A 16,715-nucleotide genomic window follows, 5' to 3' on the forward strand; every position below is an offset into this window, starting at 1 on the left:
ACAAAGCCCTGGCTGGGATGATTTAGTTGGGGATTGGTCCTGCTTTGAGCAGGGGGTTGGACTAGATGACCTCCTGAAGTCCCTTCCAACCCTGATATTCTATGATTCTATGATTTTAAACAGTACAGCACTTTTTTCACAGACAGAATTTTTCAGTCTGCAATAAGATCTCATCACACCAAATCTAAATTATGGTAAATTAATGCTGAATATGTTTATACCAACAAGAAATAGAAATTCAGTTACTGCTGTCTAACTAAAAGGGCGTACAATTTGATCATTTTAAAGGTGGTGGTCCATTGGCTTCAGCAGGAGCTTCTGGGTACTGTGCACCTTAGAAAGCCACACCAGATATTTAGGTGCCAAAAAATTTGTTTAGGAGCCTACATTTATGCACACAATTTTGAAAATGTTGGCCTTGACCCTTTAGAATCAGTCGAACTCCCACTGAAGTCAATAGGAGCCTGTCCAGTGACTCCAATGGGAGTTGCATCAGGCCCTTAATGAATAACAGGCAACATCCATTACACCAAGGATGAATTTGACCCCATGTATCTTAAATTGATGGAGAATCTTTGAAATTTGGAGACATGGACGTATGATCTCTTGAAATGGGTAGATCTATTCATATTTATGTCTTTATAACTTTTTGCATATGGCCTTTGGCCATAACAAAGCTTTTGAAATGAAAGATATAGGTGCTCATAAATCATATTAATTAACCACTTGTTGCCTTTTATTTACTGTATGTAATAAAGTAACTTTAAAGTGCAGTGAGCATCAAGTGCCTGTGTAAATTCAAGTGAATTGTTTCAAAGATAGTGGGGATTTTTTCACGATAAGCACAGAGGCTTTTGATTAAAGTCTGTGTGTCTTAACATGAATATGTTAATGCTATTTGGGCTTTGTTAGATGAGTTTTAATTGCAGGACAGAAAAGTTTGCCTATGGAAAAAATAATGACGACAATGCTTGAATTAATACAGAGGAACCTCATCTGAAAAGTAATTTGGTCTTGTTTGAGTCCCAGAAGACTACATTTGCCATTTACACATTTGGCTGACTTCATTGGGTTGACCTGGTGTCACACGGCAAGGAAGGAAAACTGCAGTTGTTGTGACTGGGGAGTGATGCAAGCGGGCTCAGGTGAATGAGTCAGATGACAGTCAAATAGGGTGGAGTCACAGTTTCTGCCTCTGCAAAGATATACATTTGGGGGCAACATAAAGTCAAAATAGGCTTTCTGTATCTGTACGAGTACAATACATGGCTTGGAATAAGGAGCAGTCTCCACAGTTGCTCAGCAGTTTGGGTGGTATTCAGTGTTTCTGCAGCCTACTCAGTTGTGAAGGCAATGATGAAGATAGAGAAAATGAATAAGTAAGTGCAGGTCAAGACAAAGTACCATTTAGGGAAATGAAAGGCTGTTGCTTGCCAGAAATGCTTCCAGCTTTAAGGAATGATGGAGTTGCATTTGCAAATACATGTAAAATATATTGTATCCTAGGTACAAAAATTACAAACAGAAGCAGAAGAACTGAAAGTCAGATATGAAAAAGTGTTAAATGAAAACAAAATAACAGAAGCCAAAGATTTAGAGATAAGTGAGGTAAGTAGTCCACTTTAATAAACAGTATAACATGGTTTCATGGTATTTTGTAGAACAGTGAACCTCAGACTGGCCTGGGAACCACTTGCTGGTGTTGTAAGGTGCTGGCTTTCTTGTTTTCCAGGTACTAAATTTCATAAAAAGATGCCAAAAATACATTAAATACTTCACTAACATTACTTTTCCCTGTAAGCAATTGCTGTAATCACCACAGAGTGAGAATTGCAGAGCAGGAGCAGCAGTCGTTCCCAGGACAGTGACTAGGGAGGAGGTGGTCCATAAGCTGCTCTCAATTAAGGTGTGGTCCACACTATAACAATTTGTGAACCCATCATAGAATGTTCAGATTGACTTGTTTGTTTGCTTTTAAACACTAATCAGTGGCCTAGCTTATTCCCATCCTCAAGAAAATCTGTGGAAGCTGGACAGGGAAGAAGGAAATTACTGTAAGGTTTGCTTTGCTAAGCATCCTACAAATTCTTCCTTTTGGGGGGGAGCAACATTCCCAACTGTGCAGATACTATAGTTGTGCAGGAGACTAGATGACCTCTCGAGGTCCTTTCCAGTCCTATGATTCCACATAGATCTCTGGTATCTTCTACACTCTGCTTCCTGACTCCCCGTGACTCTTCCCTGGTTCATTGTTAGCCATGCTAGGTAGCAGAAGGTAGAGCCCTTCTGCTCTTCAGTTTCTGAATTAGTAAAATTGGGATAATCTTTACCTGATTATCTGTGACTGCATATAACTTAATTCCTATATGTTTGTGGATTTCCTTTATGGTAAATATTGTTGCCCTTTTTACTGAGACACAGACAGGTGTTGGTTCGCCTGTAGGGCACCATGGTTTTAAAGATTAGGCCTGAGCCTCACAGTGAGAAGACCTAGGTTTTTATTCTGGTTCTGAAAATAACCTGCTGTGTGACCTTCAGCAAGTCACATTCTGTTCCAGCCTTCATCTGTAAAATGGGGATATGGTATTTGCCTATCTCATAACTAAACAATGTTTGAAAAGTGTTGTATGTGGCTGTTGCAGCTGAGGAGGGCACTTGCCACTGCCTTTCAAAATTACACTATAATCCTCATGTTCAGAATGTCTCATCTAAAAAGCTTTTAGAGCTTTCACATGCCTCACTGTGAAAAAATTATGTTACACAATGTCCCAATAAATCAGCATTTTAGGAGTGCAATACACATACAATAAATTGTTGAAAAATTTCACATTACTTTTCATTAACATTTCATTACATTTCCAGTTTCACTGAGCTTTAACTAAAATATAGGGCTGGAGGGATGAGTTTGTGCCATAATGGTAATTACATTTTTCATTATTATTTAGGGTGACCAGACAGCAAATGTGAAAAATCGGAACAGTGGGTGGGGGGTAATAGGAGCCTACAAAAGAAAAAGACCTGAAAATCGGGACTGTCCCTATAAAATCAGGTCATCTGGTCATCCTATTATTATTGGAGGAATAACGTTATGCAAAAATGTGTGTAGAATTTTAGACGTATTATGTATGTAACCATGTGGAAAACATCTGAAGATTTTTAACAATTAATTTATGGTTTTGCACCTACCTGTTTTCCCTTAATGCTACCGTGCAGGTGAGGAGCCAGATGCAGGCTCACTTGAAGGAGTTAGAACGTGTTCGTGACTTACTGAAAGTAGCTGAAGAGAGGCTGCAGGAGTATCAGGAAAACCTGTTGTCCTACAAAAGGAGCTATGCAGACAAATCCAAAACCATTAGGAAGCTACAGGTCCAGGTGCTTAGAGCATAACCATTTAATAGTAAAGTACCTAAACTATGGAAGAAAGTCTTGGGAGTAGTTTTGCCATCTGAGGGAACCCATATCAATGTTCTCTCAGCCACATACTTGCTTAATACAACAAAAGTTCCTTGTGCAGCAATTGTGATGCTCTTTGTGATACGGTCTGCTTACGTTTTTCTGTACGTTTAGAGAAATGAAATTGCAGCTTCATTCCCTCACCGAAAATTCTTATTTACTTTTGTGTTTAGATTTTAGAGCTTTCTGATTAAAAAAAAAACAAAACACCCTCTTCCCTTTTGAATAATTAGGTATGTTAAATGTGAATCCCCAACTGAATCCCAGAAAGTTTTCCTTGTTAGTGTATTGTACAGTTCTAAAGGACACCATTATATCTAATGGAGTAATTTCAATGTCTGGATTGTTTCCATGTAATGAAAATATTACATTTTTAAAAAATGATATTGTAATGTCTAATTCATAAGCTGGGCAATATTTGTTCAGGGAAATGACTATAAATCATAAACTTCAAAGCAGTAAATTATATCCTTTCTATTTTACAAGTTATATTGTATTTTACGTATAAATGTACTAAAAAGGGCACTTCAGACTTCTAAAAAAGATTATTTCAAGTAATTTTTAGAGTTTTTTAATCACTGTTGTTTGTAATACTAATTAAGGGCCTGAACATGTTTTTCCTCCTGTTTTTTATATACATTTCATTTTTCAAAGATTGTTTTTCTCTCCGTGTTCAGAATAAAAACTTAGTTTTTTATTTTAAATTTAAATTTATGTGACAGACCATATATCTTTTTTGTGGACTAGAATAATCTGTGACAGCAGAGCTCTGGAAAGTGTTAGAATTAATGGGGAAAACCAGAAAAGGTCTCCTAAAACTTATTGACAGGTAGTCAGTGGCAAAACTTCCGATGACGCCATTAGAAACAGAATGAGGTTCCATGTGCTATTTTTATGATCCCTATAAAAATACAAGCTCTGGATTTTATGTTAAATTTCTTGGAAAGGTCATCTTTATAGATCTAGAACCAGCTTCTGCTCTCACTTAAACCTGTCCAAGGCCTCAATTCAGGAAATCACTTAATCATGTGTTTAATTTTAAGTATGTGCTTAAAGTTAATCTAATGCTTCCATGCTTTCCTGAGTAGGGAGACTGTCCTGAATTGAGCCCTAAATGCAGAGGAACTCTGTCAGTGATGAGAACGAGGAATACTTGTGGCACCTTCGAGACTAACAAATTTATTTGAACCTAAGCTTTCGTGGGCTAAAGCCCACTTCATCAGATGCATGCAGTGGAAAATATAGTAGGAAGATACAGATATAGATTTAACATGAAAAAATGGGGGTTGCCATACCAACTCTTAACGAGACCAATCGATTAAGGTGGGCTATTATCAGCAGGAGAAAAATAACTTTTGTACTGATAATCAGGATGGCCCATTTCTAACAGTAGGCAAGAAGGTGTGAGTAACAGTAGAGGGAAAATTAGCACGAGGAAATAGTTCTTAGTTAGTGTAATGACTCATCTACTCCCAGTCTTTATTCAAGCCTAATTTAATGGTGTCCACCTTAATCGATTGGTCTCATTAAGAGTTGGTATGGCAACCCCCATTTTTTCATGTGTTGTATGTGTATGTATATATATATATATATCTTCCTACTGTATCTTCCACTGCATGCATCTGATGACGTGGGCTTTAGCCCACAAAAGCTTATGCTCAAATAAATTTGTTAGTCTCTAAGGTGCCACAAGTACTCCTCGTTCTTTCTGCTGATACAGACTAACACGGCTACCACTCTGAAAGCTATCAGTGATGTTTCTCAAGGTTTTCACTGTGTACCTGTGATCAGAATCTGATCACTAATTTGTCAACAAGACATTTAATTTCAAATCAGTATTTTTCTTCTATTAGATCTGGTTATAGTCTAATATATATAGTTAAAGTCTAGTATATATGTTTGCAAAGTTTATTGCTCTTTTCAAAATGAATGATTTGGTGCTTTAAAAAATCCATCAGACAGCACTTCTAAGCTGCTCCTGCATAACAGCAGTTGTACATGTAGGAAAATGGTAAGGAAACAAATATCATTATCAAGCTTCCAAGCACTTTTTATATACTGTGAGGACAAAATAATTTTAAAATGGAGAAAAAAGCTTTGAGCCAGATTTTGCACTGATTTAAACCGGTTCAACTAAATGTATTAGGTTGCAGTGTGTAAGCCAGCCCTAAATTCATGCCTTTACAAGTCTTTAGCTTACATTATATTCTGCTACATTAGTTGTATTTTATTTGCTTCAAATATAGGCCAAATACTGCTTGCCATGGTGATGAAGTAGGCCCACTGATTTTAATAGGATAGCTTGAATAAGGCAAGCTTGATTTGGCTTAAAATGTCCTGTGCAAATCTCCATTAAACAGAATGGAAACATCATTTTCACAGATGGATGACAACAGGTTCTTGAGAAACCATTCTTTGGAAGAGGAAAATTGTAACATTAAGAAGAAATATGAATATCTTAAAAGGTAAATGTGATATCTGACTAGTACTCACTTTTACATTTTTCTCCTCTTAATCAAATTTCATGTGTGTATCTGTTTTGCATAAAGACAGCTAGAAAAGATGGAAGTACAAAATGAAGAACTTGCACATCAGCTGGCAAACCAAGAGGAGAGTCTTCAGCAGAGTGAATTGCAGCTTAAAGAGAAATTAGCAGAATATGGTGCTTTAGCCAGACAGTTGGAGGCTGTTTTGGAAGAAGGCAGAAAAAAGGTATATATGGTGTAATATGTTTCTAAATTTGATTGCAGTTTTTCCCATTTTCAAATAAAGAAAAACCTGGAAAAGAACAATGGGCTTGAGGAGGTGTGATGGTCAGACAAATCAAGAAAGGTAGATCATTCCATACGTAGGGGGCCGTGTGGAAAAATAGGTCAGTGGGAGTTTGCCTGAATAAATACAAAGAACTTTGGATTTCCTAACCCTGTTGAAACTGATGGCAAAACTCCCATTGACTTCAATGGGGCCGGGATTTTGTCCATCTTTATACAAAGGAATTCTTTCCTTCAAACAACATGAAGAGCTTCAACCGTCCAATATTTAAATGTGCAGAAGTGACAGAGTTTCTGATCAAAAGCTTCAGCTTGCCTTTTTTCATTTTCCTTTTGAATGTGCAGCCCACTAGGACTTTGTTACTGAGTCTTTCTAATGTTAGAAGAGGGCTTTCCACACTCAAAATGTACAAGTTTTTGTGTGGTCATGAACAGAAAAGATAGATTTCAAGTAATAAAACAAATAGGTGAAGAAGTGTTAGAACTTACATCACAAGTAACTATTGCAATACAATCAGAAAATATATATCTGAAGTGATAATGTCGCCATTAAATTAACTATAAGTAAAGTAGAACCTATAGTTGTATGATTGTTCTCATATTCTAGTAATACTGACATATTCTGAATAAGTCTCAGTTCAGGACATATTCACAGATGAGTCAGACTTTTTTTTCCCCCCCATTAATCATTCGGACAGTATTTTCCTATGAGACAACTTATTTAATTTTAAATCAGAATGTATTCCATGTGTGCTCAAGATAATTGGTGGGGAACAGAGGGAGGATTATAACCAGCAAATATGGAAGAGACGATCAATTGTAGCATAAAATAGTTTAAAATAATTATTTGTTGTTTTGGGCTTCAAATGCAGGTCTATATGTAACTACATCGCTACCTCGATATAACGTGGTCCTCGGGAGCCAAAAAATCTTACCGCGTTATAGGTGAAACCACGTTATATCGAACTTGCTTTGGCTTCGAGCATTTCCGTTATTAAGTCACTTCCCACCCTGACTGACACCTTAGAACCCCCGACCCATCCAACTCCCCCGCTCCTTGTCCCCTGACTACCCCCTCCAGAGACCCCCCGCCTATAACCCCCGCTCCAGAGACCCCCACCCCCTACCCAACCCCCCTGCTCCCTGTCCCCTGACTGCCCCTACCCCTATCCACACCCCCATCTCCTGACAGGCCCCCCGGGACTCCCACGCCCTGTCCAATGCCCCCCGTTCCCTGTCCCTTGACCGCCCCACCCCCAGAACCTCCGAACCATCCAACCCCCTCTGCCCCTTATCCAACACCTCAGCCCCAGCCCGGCACCCTTAACATGCCGTTTAGAGCAGCGTGTCGGAGCCAGACGCGCTGATCTGCCGGAGCGCACAGACCCACCCCCCAGAGCACTGCTTTACTGCGTTAGATCTGAATTTGTGTTCTATTGGGTCGCGTTATATTGGGGTAGAGGTGTATATAGCTTTTTGTTCTTTCATTACATCACAGGAGTCTGAAGTGGTGGAAAAAAATTCATCCAAGGAGAGAGCTCTTCAGACAAAAATATTGGCTCTGGAAACTGAATTGAGAGAGAGACGAGAGGAGCAAAAGCGACTTGTCTGCAAATTAAACAATGTGAGTATCTATCTCTTTCCTGACAGGTTTGAGAGTGGTAGCCATGTTAGTCTGTATCAGCAGAAAGAATGAGGAGTACTTGTGGCACCTTCGAGACTAACAAATTTATTTGAGCATAAGCTTTTGTGGGCCAAAGCCTACTTCATCAGATGCATGCAGTGGAAAATACAGTAGGAAGATATAAATATAACATGAAAAAATGGGGATTGCCATACCAACTCTTAACGATACCAATCAATTAAGGTGGGCTATTATCAGCAGGAGAAAAATAACTTTTGTAGTGATAATCAAGATGGCCCATTTCGAACAGTTGACAAGAAGGTGTGAGTAACAGTAGGGAGAAAATTAGCATGGGGAAATAGTTTTTAGTTAGTGTAATGACTCATCCACTCCCAGTCTTTATTCAAGCCTAATTTAATGGTGTCCAGTTTGCAGATTAATTCCAGTTCTGCAGTTTCTCATTGGAGTCTGTTTTTGCAGGGTTTTTTTGGTGAATAAGTGCGAGTTTTAGGTCTGTAATTGAGTGTCCAGGGAGGTTGAAGAGTTCTCTGACTGGTTTTTGAATGTTATAATTCTTGACATCTGATTTGTGTCCATTTATTCTTTTGGGTAGAGACTGTCCAGTTTGGCCAATGTACATGGGAGAGGGGCATTGCTGGCACATGATGGCATATATCACATTGGTAGATGTGTAGGTGAACGAGCCTCTGATAGTGTGGTTGATGTGATTAATCCTATGATGGTGTCCCTTGAATAGATATGTGGACAGAATTGGCAATGGTCTTTGTTGCAAGGATAGGTTCCTGGGTTAGTGTTTTTTGTTGTGTGGTGTGTGGTTGCTGGTGAGTATTTGCTTCAGGTTGGGGGGCTGTTTGTAAGCGAGGACTGTCCTGTCTCCCAAGATCTGTGAGAGTGAGGGATCGTCCTGCAGGATAAAATCATAGAATATTAGGGTTGGAAGGGACCTCAGGAGGTCATCTAGTCCAACCCCCTGCTCAATCCCCAGTTTTTGGCCCAGAGCCTTAAATGCCCCGTTAAGGATTGAACTCACAACCTGAGGTTTAGCAGGCCAATGCTCAAACCACTGGGCTATCCCTACCCCCCAGGTTGTAGATCTTTGATGATGTGCTGGAGAGGTTTTAGTTGGGGGCTGAAGGTGACGGCTAGTGGCGTTCTGTTACTTTCTTTGTTAGGCCTGTCCTGTAGTAGGTGACTTCTGGGTACTCTTCTGGCTCTCAATTTGTTTCTTCACTTCAGCAGGTGGGTATTGTAGTTGTAAGAACGCTTGATAGAGATCTTGTAGGTGTTTGTCTCTGTCTGAGGGGTTGGAGCAAAAGCGGTTGTATCTTAGAGCTTGGCTGTAGACAATGGATCGTGTGGTGTGGTCTTTACTAACACTGATCATAAACTTCTTAGTTAATTTAATCTCTACATATGCTAAAGTATTTTAAATATATGAATATATTTCTAAATGAACTTGTACATAGTTTGGGGCAAAAAGTCAGTTCACATAATTCAGTTAAGCATAAAGCTATCAGAAAGACTGCATATTTTGTGCACAGAATTATAGATGACAGGTTAGGAAAAGATCTCTAGGATAGTTAATCCATCTTCCTACATTAGTGCAGGATTGTTTACTCTGCTAAGACCCCTTAGTAACCTCCCTTAGGGCTACTCCTTATTCTAAAGGCTCACCTGGGCACAAACAAATTGGTAGCAAGTCCATACCTACTTAGTGAAGTGGATAAATGTATTTCTGAGCTGGTAAAAGAATCTGATCTTACCAGGAATCTGTGCCAAAATTTTCAAACATGAGTGCTTAAAGTTAGGCACCCATAGCCTTATATAGGAATCTAAATAAGTGCCCTGATTTTCAAAGGTTTCAAGCACTTGCAGATCCTAGGTGTGGCACATTGGTACTTACCCTATCAGGGCCCCATTTCAAGAAGGTATTGTGGGCTTGGCACCTTTTGAAAATCAGGCTAGCTATTTAGGTGCCAAAGTATGAATTTAGGTGGAGATTTTCAAAGCAATCTTGGGGATTTCAACACATTTTCCATTATTGTTAATGGAAGGCATGTCTAAATCCTCTACTCTTTGAAAATTGCATCCCAGGTGTTTAACTTTAGGTATCCAAATAGAAAATGTTGGCCCTTGAGTTCATGGCATCAGGCTAGAGACAACAGTACGCAAAGAGATACATACGTTTTTAGAGACCCGGGGCCTGATTCTGACCCTGCAGTACATCAGGTTTAACTTAACTGTAGTCATTAGATACACTAGTGTAAAAGTGGTGTCAAATCAGAATTGGGCCTTTGGTGTCCTTTCATTTAGGTCTACTTCAGACAGATGTTCAGAGCAAACTTTTACTACTACAAGCAGAATGGATTGTCTTGTCTTTTTTCCCCCCAGAGTTCAGTAAAGTTGGAGATTGAATTGGACTGTGTCTAATTAATCATATTTATTAAATCTTTTGCTTAGAAAGAAATTATTCTTTCTGACTGATTAATTTCTATGATTAAAAATCTCAAGTAACCTTTGGTCAGAGAAGGGGAGGTCGAAGCTCTCCTGAAAGAGATGTTTCTTATCTCTGAGAAGAATGTTGATGAAATGGTATTTTTGGCCAACGGCCACATAAACACCACAAAGGTAACAAATGTTTCCCCCTTAATTTAAAAAAAAAATTCATTTTTCTCTCATATCCTTCATGAGATGGATGAACATTACATAAATCTTCATAGACATTTTTTTTTTGTGCAGGGCGGGGGGAAGAGATGAATTCCAGCTAAATTGAAGGTGGTATATGGTCAAAAGGAACTCTGGCTACACCTGATCACCTAGAGCTAGGGATTCTTCTTACATTCTGAACTGGTCTTTTTCTCCTTCTAGCATGAACTCTGGTTTAAGATTCACAGGACGTTTTTTAAACTCTCTAGAAGCTTGTGGAGGGGGGGGGAGCCCAAAACTGATGGCCATTATCACATAATTAAAGACACATCAAAACAATTCTAATAAAATAAAAAACAATTTACAATGGATAGAAATGATAAAATAAGAATGGAAAGGCACATCGCTGACAAAGATAAGCAGTATTGTAGGGAAAATTTAGTTTCTTATGCTACTTTGGATATTTCTGTGAAGTCTGTTAGAGATTTCCAAGTTTGAGACAGAGAACAAAGTTAGCTTTTTTTTTGGCTCCATGTTCATCCTTGTGTAGTCAGGGTCAAGATGAAGGTAGTTAGGGCTCAGCAAGGGGGGTCTGGGTGTGGGGGGATAGGGTTTGGTGGCGGTGTCTGAGCAGGCGGATCCAGGTGTTGGGGGAGTGGGGCTTGGTGGAGTGGAGGTCCAGGTGTAGGGGGTGGGGCTCATCAAGGTGGGGTTTAAGTGTAGAGGGGTCTCGGTGGGGGTGGGGTCTGGATGCAGGGTTGGGAGTCCGGAGCCAGGGAGGAGAGGCTCAGTAGGTGAGCCAGGGAGGGGTGGGGCTTGGCAGGGAAATCTGGGTATGGGGGTTCTGGATGCATGGGAGTTGCATGGATGGGGGAGCAGCTCCCTGTACAATCACCCCTCCCCCCATGGCTGAGGAGTGATGGGGGCAGGAAGCCAGAGGGTGGAGCTTTCTATAGCTGGGGGAGGTTCCTATCTGACCTGGACATGGCTTCTCTTTGGGAGGAAGAGTAAGTCCCGTCCTCTCCCAGCCCAGCCAAGGCTAGCAGCTAAGCCCGGCTCTGGTAGGAGCCAATGGCCAGTAGGTCCCCAAATACCCCCTCCCAGCAGCGATTTACCTCTCCGAAACGACACACCTGGGCTGCTGGGGAGGGGTGCATGACTGTTCTTGCGGCTTCCCTATCAGAAGTCATTTTTCTGCACGGAAGCAAAGAAATCTGTTGGGTACATGAATTCTGTGCACGTGCAGTGGTGCAGAATTCCCCCCCAGGAGTAATGTTGACTCTTTGCTGGCTCTTTGAGGGCTGGATTCTTGAGAGTTTAAGATTTTTCTGTGGAAACTGCTAATCCTGTCATGGCTACAGGGCAAGCTGCGCCTTTAACTTATTTTAGTTCCTCTCAAATACACCTTTTAGGTGACAGGTCTGGCTTTCTGCACCTCGCTCCAGGTAGAACCACTCGGTCCAACAATTCCTAAACTGGATCTCTGGGCTGCAACCCCTTTTTACCAAGCATAGTAATCACCCAGGCCCAACTCATTTTTGGTACCTGTAAGAGGTTTCCTTCAGGGAAATGTAGTAATGTAAGTTTGCAGTGACATAGAAAGTGTCTTCCAAATGAAGCATTATTTGTTTGTTCCTCAAAAGTACAAAGCACTAGAATACAGGGTAGAAACGATAAAAGACCTACACTCATGAGTCTTACTTACAAAGGCTGCCAAGGAAAGTTTAAGGTACAAATACTAATCAGCCCAGCTAACTCCATCCCTGGCAGGGAGAAGCAGCCTGCCCTGCATAGCATCTCTGTCTCTTGGTGTCGGTCTTGGTGTCAGCTTCAGTCTGCTGACACCCTTTTCTACCTGTGGCAGTGTGCTGCCACAGAAGCCCTTAATCAGCTCCTGCCACTACAGCCCCAATACATTCTCCCTGATTGGGGCTGGGTGAACCTCCCTATCTTTGCCTGATAACTGACCACACCTGCTAGCCTCATTAGCAGGAGCTATAAGGCTGGAAGGCAGTGAGAGAAAAGGGGGTGGGTGTGGAGATGAGATTAAGTGGGAGATCAGGCTCAGAGGGAGTAGGAGCTTCCTAGTCTGTTGCTGGCAGCACCAGGACAGCCACACTGGCCACTGCTGGAGCGTCCCCACAGCCTGCTGCTCGGGCAGTTCTGCAGTCAGCCACAGTGGCTGCTGCTGGGTGGTCCAGGAGCCAGCCGCGCCAGCTGCTGCTCGGCATCACCCAGCTGTCGGCCCTGGGGACTGCCCAACCAGTAGCTGGTGCCGCTGGCCCCACAGACGGCCTGAGCAGTGGTACCAGTGAATTTTTGTTTATGGCCCGTGACCTGTCCATTACTTTTACTAAAAATATCCATAAGCACCTTATAGAGGCATGTATGTTATTCTTACAAAACAATGCAATAGAACCCCATTTGTCCACGCCTCCATTATTTGGCTCTCCATATTAACTGAACTGGGTAGCGGGGTTCGGGTTGTCAGCCCTGCCACTTCTGGAGCAGACAGCTGGAGCCTTGCCCATTCTCTTGATTTATCCAAATTTTTGATTATGCAATCTGGCCTCAGTCCCAATTAATCAGGATTCCACTATATAGCTGATCTTCAGTGGCACTCACACGGCCCGGGTCCTGGCCACCAGTACCGGGGGCTCTGCATTTTAATTTAATTGAAGCTTCTTAAACATTTTAAAAACCTTATTTACTTTACATACAACAATAGTTTGGTTACATATTATAGACTTATAGAAAGAGACCTTCTAAAAACATTAAAATGTATTACTGGCACGCAAAACCTTAATTTAAATTGAATAAATGAAGACTCGGCACACCACTTCTGAAAGGTTGCTGACCCCTGCACTAGAATAGGGGAGTTTTTAACATTTCAAATGACTTTGTTGTTTGTTTTTTTCTTTGTTTGTGGACTCTAGTTCGTAAAGGATTTTCTATGAAGCAATGCATAATTGTTTTCCCATAGCCTTACGTTTTTACTCTCTTCTGCTTTTGTTTTCTCTTGCTGTGTATCTTTTTTTCCCAATAGCATGGAGAAATGAAGGAACAAATCTCCACCTGGTACATGGTTCAAGCAGCTGAGCTGGACATTGGTCAGATTAGCCAGTGAAGTCAGTATAAGTTTACCTGAGTAAGAATTGAGGGCTATATTGACTCCTCTGCCTCAGTGGCTAGAGTAAGTGGTATCTGACAGATCTCGGCCTTGGAATGAGATCATTCTGTCCCTTTCCTGATCCCCTCTACAGTAGTCAAGGATCTACAGCTGTGAAGGCATGATCCAGAGGGGCAATTGCAGAAGTAGTATCAGATCTCCTGGAAATATATAGGATTTTGGCAAGCAAATTAATGCTGAATCTGTGGGGAGCCCATGGGAGTAGTGTTGGAACTACACAGCCAAATATTCTGAGGGGCATGGGATGATTATAGAGCCAAGTGTGAAGGCACAGGGATGACCCTGTGCCACTTTGAGGCTGGAAGAAAGCATTAGTAGAATAATTCCAGGGGAACCTCCTGAGTGAGAAAAGATATCACTCCCCAACAGAGGGGGGTATATCCACCCATGGGAGAGGACCACAGATTTCAGCCCCCTACCTGAGTGTTAACAAGGAAGACATGAGTTTCTTTTGTGGCTGCTTCAAATAAGGATATTCAAGATGTTCTGTTAGCTGTTTTTATAACTTATTTCCAACATTGCCAGTGTTCCTCCTCTTCCTTCCCCCCCCCCCCTTTGGCATTTCTATTTTGGGCAGGGTGTTCTTGTTCCCTTTTTTGTTTTTTCCCATTTTGAAAGGTACCTCTAAAAATCTATCCATGATACCTATGGACGTCTTCATTTTTATGAGCCTGATCCTGCTTCTGTTGAAACCAGTGGGAGTTCTGACATTGAGGTCAATGGGAACGTAGTCAGGCCTCAAAGCATGGATTTATTACAACTCACTTAGCTTTATAAAAGAATTTGAGTCACATGACCAGAGACTTTCCCATGCATTCTAAATTATTTTATCTTGCAACTCCACTTCCAAATCTCCCACCTGGGTCTGAAACCTTTTAGATAAGGACTACAAGTCATTGCTATTATTTTTTAGCAGAATCTCTCTGATACCTTTGTATCAGGTCTGTAGTACATTTTTCAGTGGTTTCATTCTAGAAGTATTTAGGCACCAGTTCAAAATAAATATGAAAAGAGAATTATTTATGCCTGAGGGGAGGTTTTATTCTGAACAAACACAAAACGTATACATTGCTCACCTTCTCCAGTTACATACCCATAAAATTGGGAATATATATGGAAAGGAAAAACAAAAATCAAATTGTTCTATTCCTGTTAGAATGATGCTGGAAACAGGGGAGGGCTCAAGAAGGTAATTTTTTCTTTAGCTCATTTTAACCTGATTATTTCATCTAATGTTAGAATTAAATCTAAATGTTATAATTGACTAAAAAATTTAAGAAAAATGTTATTTTAAGTAACTTACATCTGAAATCTTGTTATGATAGGCATAAAAGAGAATCCAAAAAATGGTAATTTGTTACATAAACAATAATCTGCGATTTACCGTGTATGGATCTAATAAACAAGTAAATGGTGTTATCATTCACCCTTTATTTTAAAGGGTAACATAGGCAACAAAAATCAGGCTGCATTAAAGATCAGTAACAGACGTTCTCATTTAAAAAAATAAGCATGTGAGTTTTGAGTTCGTATTGGAATTAAGGTGCCACAAATGTTTAATGATGGAAATGCAAAACGTTTGACAGTTGCTGTAAAGGCTATCCCAGGACTAGTGTCCTTTTTTAAGAGTATAAAGTTATACAAACAGATCAATTTGGGCTCAGGAGACATAATGTATAGGTTCAAGCTTTTGGGATCATTTTGAAGGTCTTGCGTTTGTGTGGAGTTGGCTAAAATTTTAGGGAATGACAGACAGGGTTATAAACTTGAAGTGCTAGTCTTACTGTATTTTTATTTTGTATTTTATTTCTAACTTGCATCCCCTTTCTCTCTTTTTCTTTAGAGTGAGAAACATCAGGAAGTATGTTTGAAAGAATTAGAGCACAATCTACAAAAATCAGAAAACCAGAACCACCGCATCCACAATTATGTACAGTTCTTGAAAAACTCATATGTAACAATGTTTGGCTGATTTCTTTAATTTAGAATACTTTAAATAGCACCTGACAAGATTCTGTCCTTATTGGGTGTCCTTAACTCTCAGTGAAGTCAATGGAAGTTGAGGACACTTTGCTGGATTGAACCCTGTGTCATTAGGGCTTCATAGCAAAACTCTCACTCCCAAGTTTTTCAGAATTGAGCCTACCCTGATGTGTATACACTGTCTAATCATGTTCTGAATGTTTACATGGCATTACTAATCTGCATTTCTTGAACAATAGTGAGGGAAAAACTGCGCAGTCTCCATGAAAGATATGCGTTCCTGTTATTCACTGTACTTCCGTTGCTGTAAAAATCTCACTGGATTCAATTTGCATTCCAGCTACCATGATAGTAATAGAAATACTATTCTTAATATTTTGTAAGTGTAATTTATAATTGAAAGAAAATCCATTCAAATTATTATATGGAGGCACTAAATGTGGTGACAATCCTCCTGATAATGGCCCCAATTCAACAAGGTATTTAAGAATATCCCTAATATTAAGCACATTAGTAATTCATTTGAAGTCAATGGATTACTCATGTGCCTAAAACAAACCACATGCCTAAGTACCTAGCTGAACTGGGGCCAGAATGAAGGAAAATCCTGATTATGTAAATTGGTTTTCTATAGCCATAATATAAAATATTCTGACAGAATTGTGATATAGTTTTTAAAGGATAACCGTTTCAGATAACATCTAAACATCTCAATATATAAATTTTAAATGTATATTAAATATCCTATAAATGTCCTTTTTATATAAAAATATAACTGACGTTTCTTATTTTGTTTTACATGCACATGTTTTAACTATAATCTTTTCTCAATATATAACAGACTACTAGCAATGAAATATTTATTGGTGCATCAGTGTTTCCTTTTTTAATTTGCAATTAGGTATCCATATCAACAAGCTAATGGTATATGAAGTAGTATTCTGTTGGTTTACACTCTACGTGTTTTTTGTTTTTTTTTTTTTTTTTTAAAGAAAACTATTTAAGTATATTTGATTATTGTGTCACG

At 39.9% G+C, this 16,715-nt stretch overlaps 1 protein-coding gene across 17 annotated transcripts in view; it reads left to right on the plus strand.

Moving 5' to 3' along the window:
- ODF2L (outer dense fiber of sperm tails 2 like) overlaps window positions 1-16,476 on the plus strand; it is a 48,116-nt gene extending 31,640 nt beyond the window's left edge. For 11 of the 17 annotated variants that reach the window (XM_043521014.1, XM_043521015.1, XM_043521013.1 and 8 more), the window contains 6 exons: window positions 1,507-1,608; window positions 3,214-3,372; window positions 5,836-5,918; window positions 6,003-6,165; window positions 7,723-7,848; window positions 15,549-16,476. In XM_043521014.1, coding sequence (XP_043376949.1) covers window positions 1,507-1,608; window positions 3,214-3,372; window positions 5,836-5,918; window positions 6,003-6,165; window positions 7,723-7,848; window positions 15,549-15,677 — 762 coding nt within the window. In that variant the 3' untranslated portion in view covers window positions 15,678-16,476. Of the gene's footprint in view, window positions 1-1,506; window positions 1,609-3,213; window positions 3,373-5,835; window positions 5,919-6,002; window positions 6,166-7,720; window positions 7,849-15,548 lie in introns of those variants that run through there. The other 6 variants (XM_043521017.1, XM_043521022.1, XM_037907278.2 and 3 more) reach the window with 2 other exon arrangements.
- Window positions 16,477-16,715: the final 239 nt, after the last annotated feature.

This window comes from Chelonia mydas, chromosome 8, assembly GCF_015237465.2.
Source record: "Chelonia mydas isolate rCheMyd1 chromosome 8, rCheMyd1.pri.v2, whole genome shotgun sequence".
In the NCBI taxonomy this organism is placed as follows: domain Eukaryota; kingdom Metazoa; phylum Chordata; order Testudines; family Cheloniidae; genus Chelonia; species Chelonia mydas.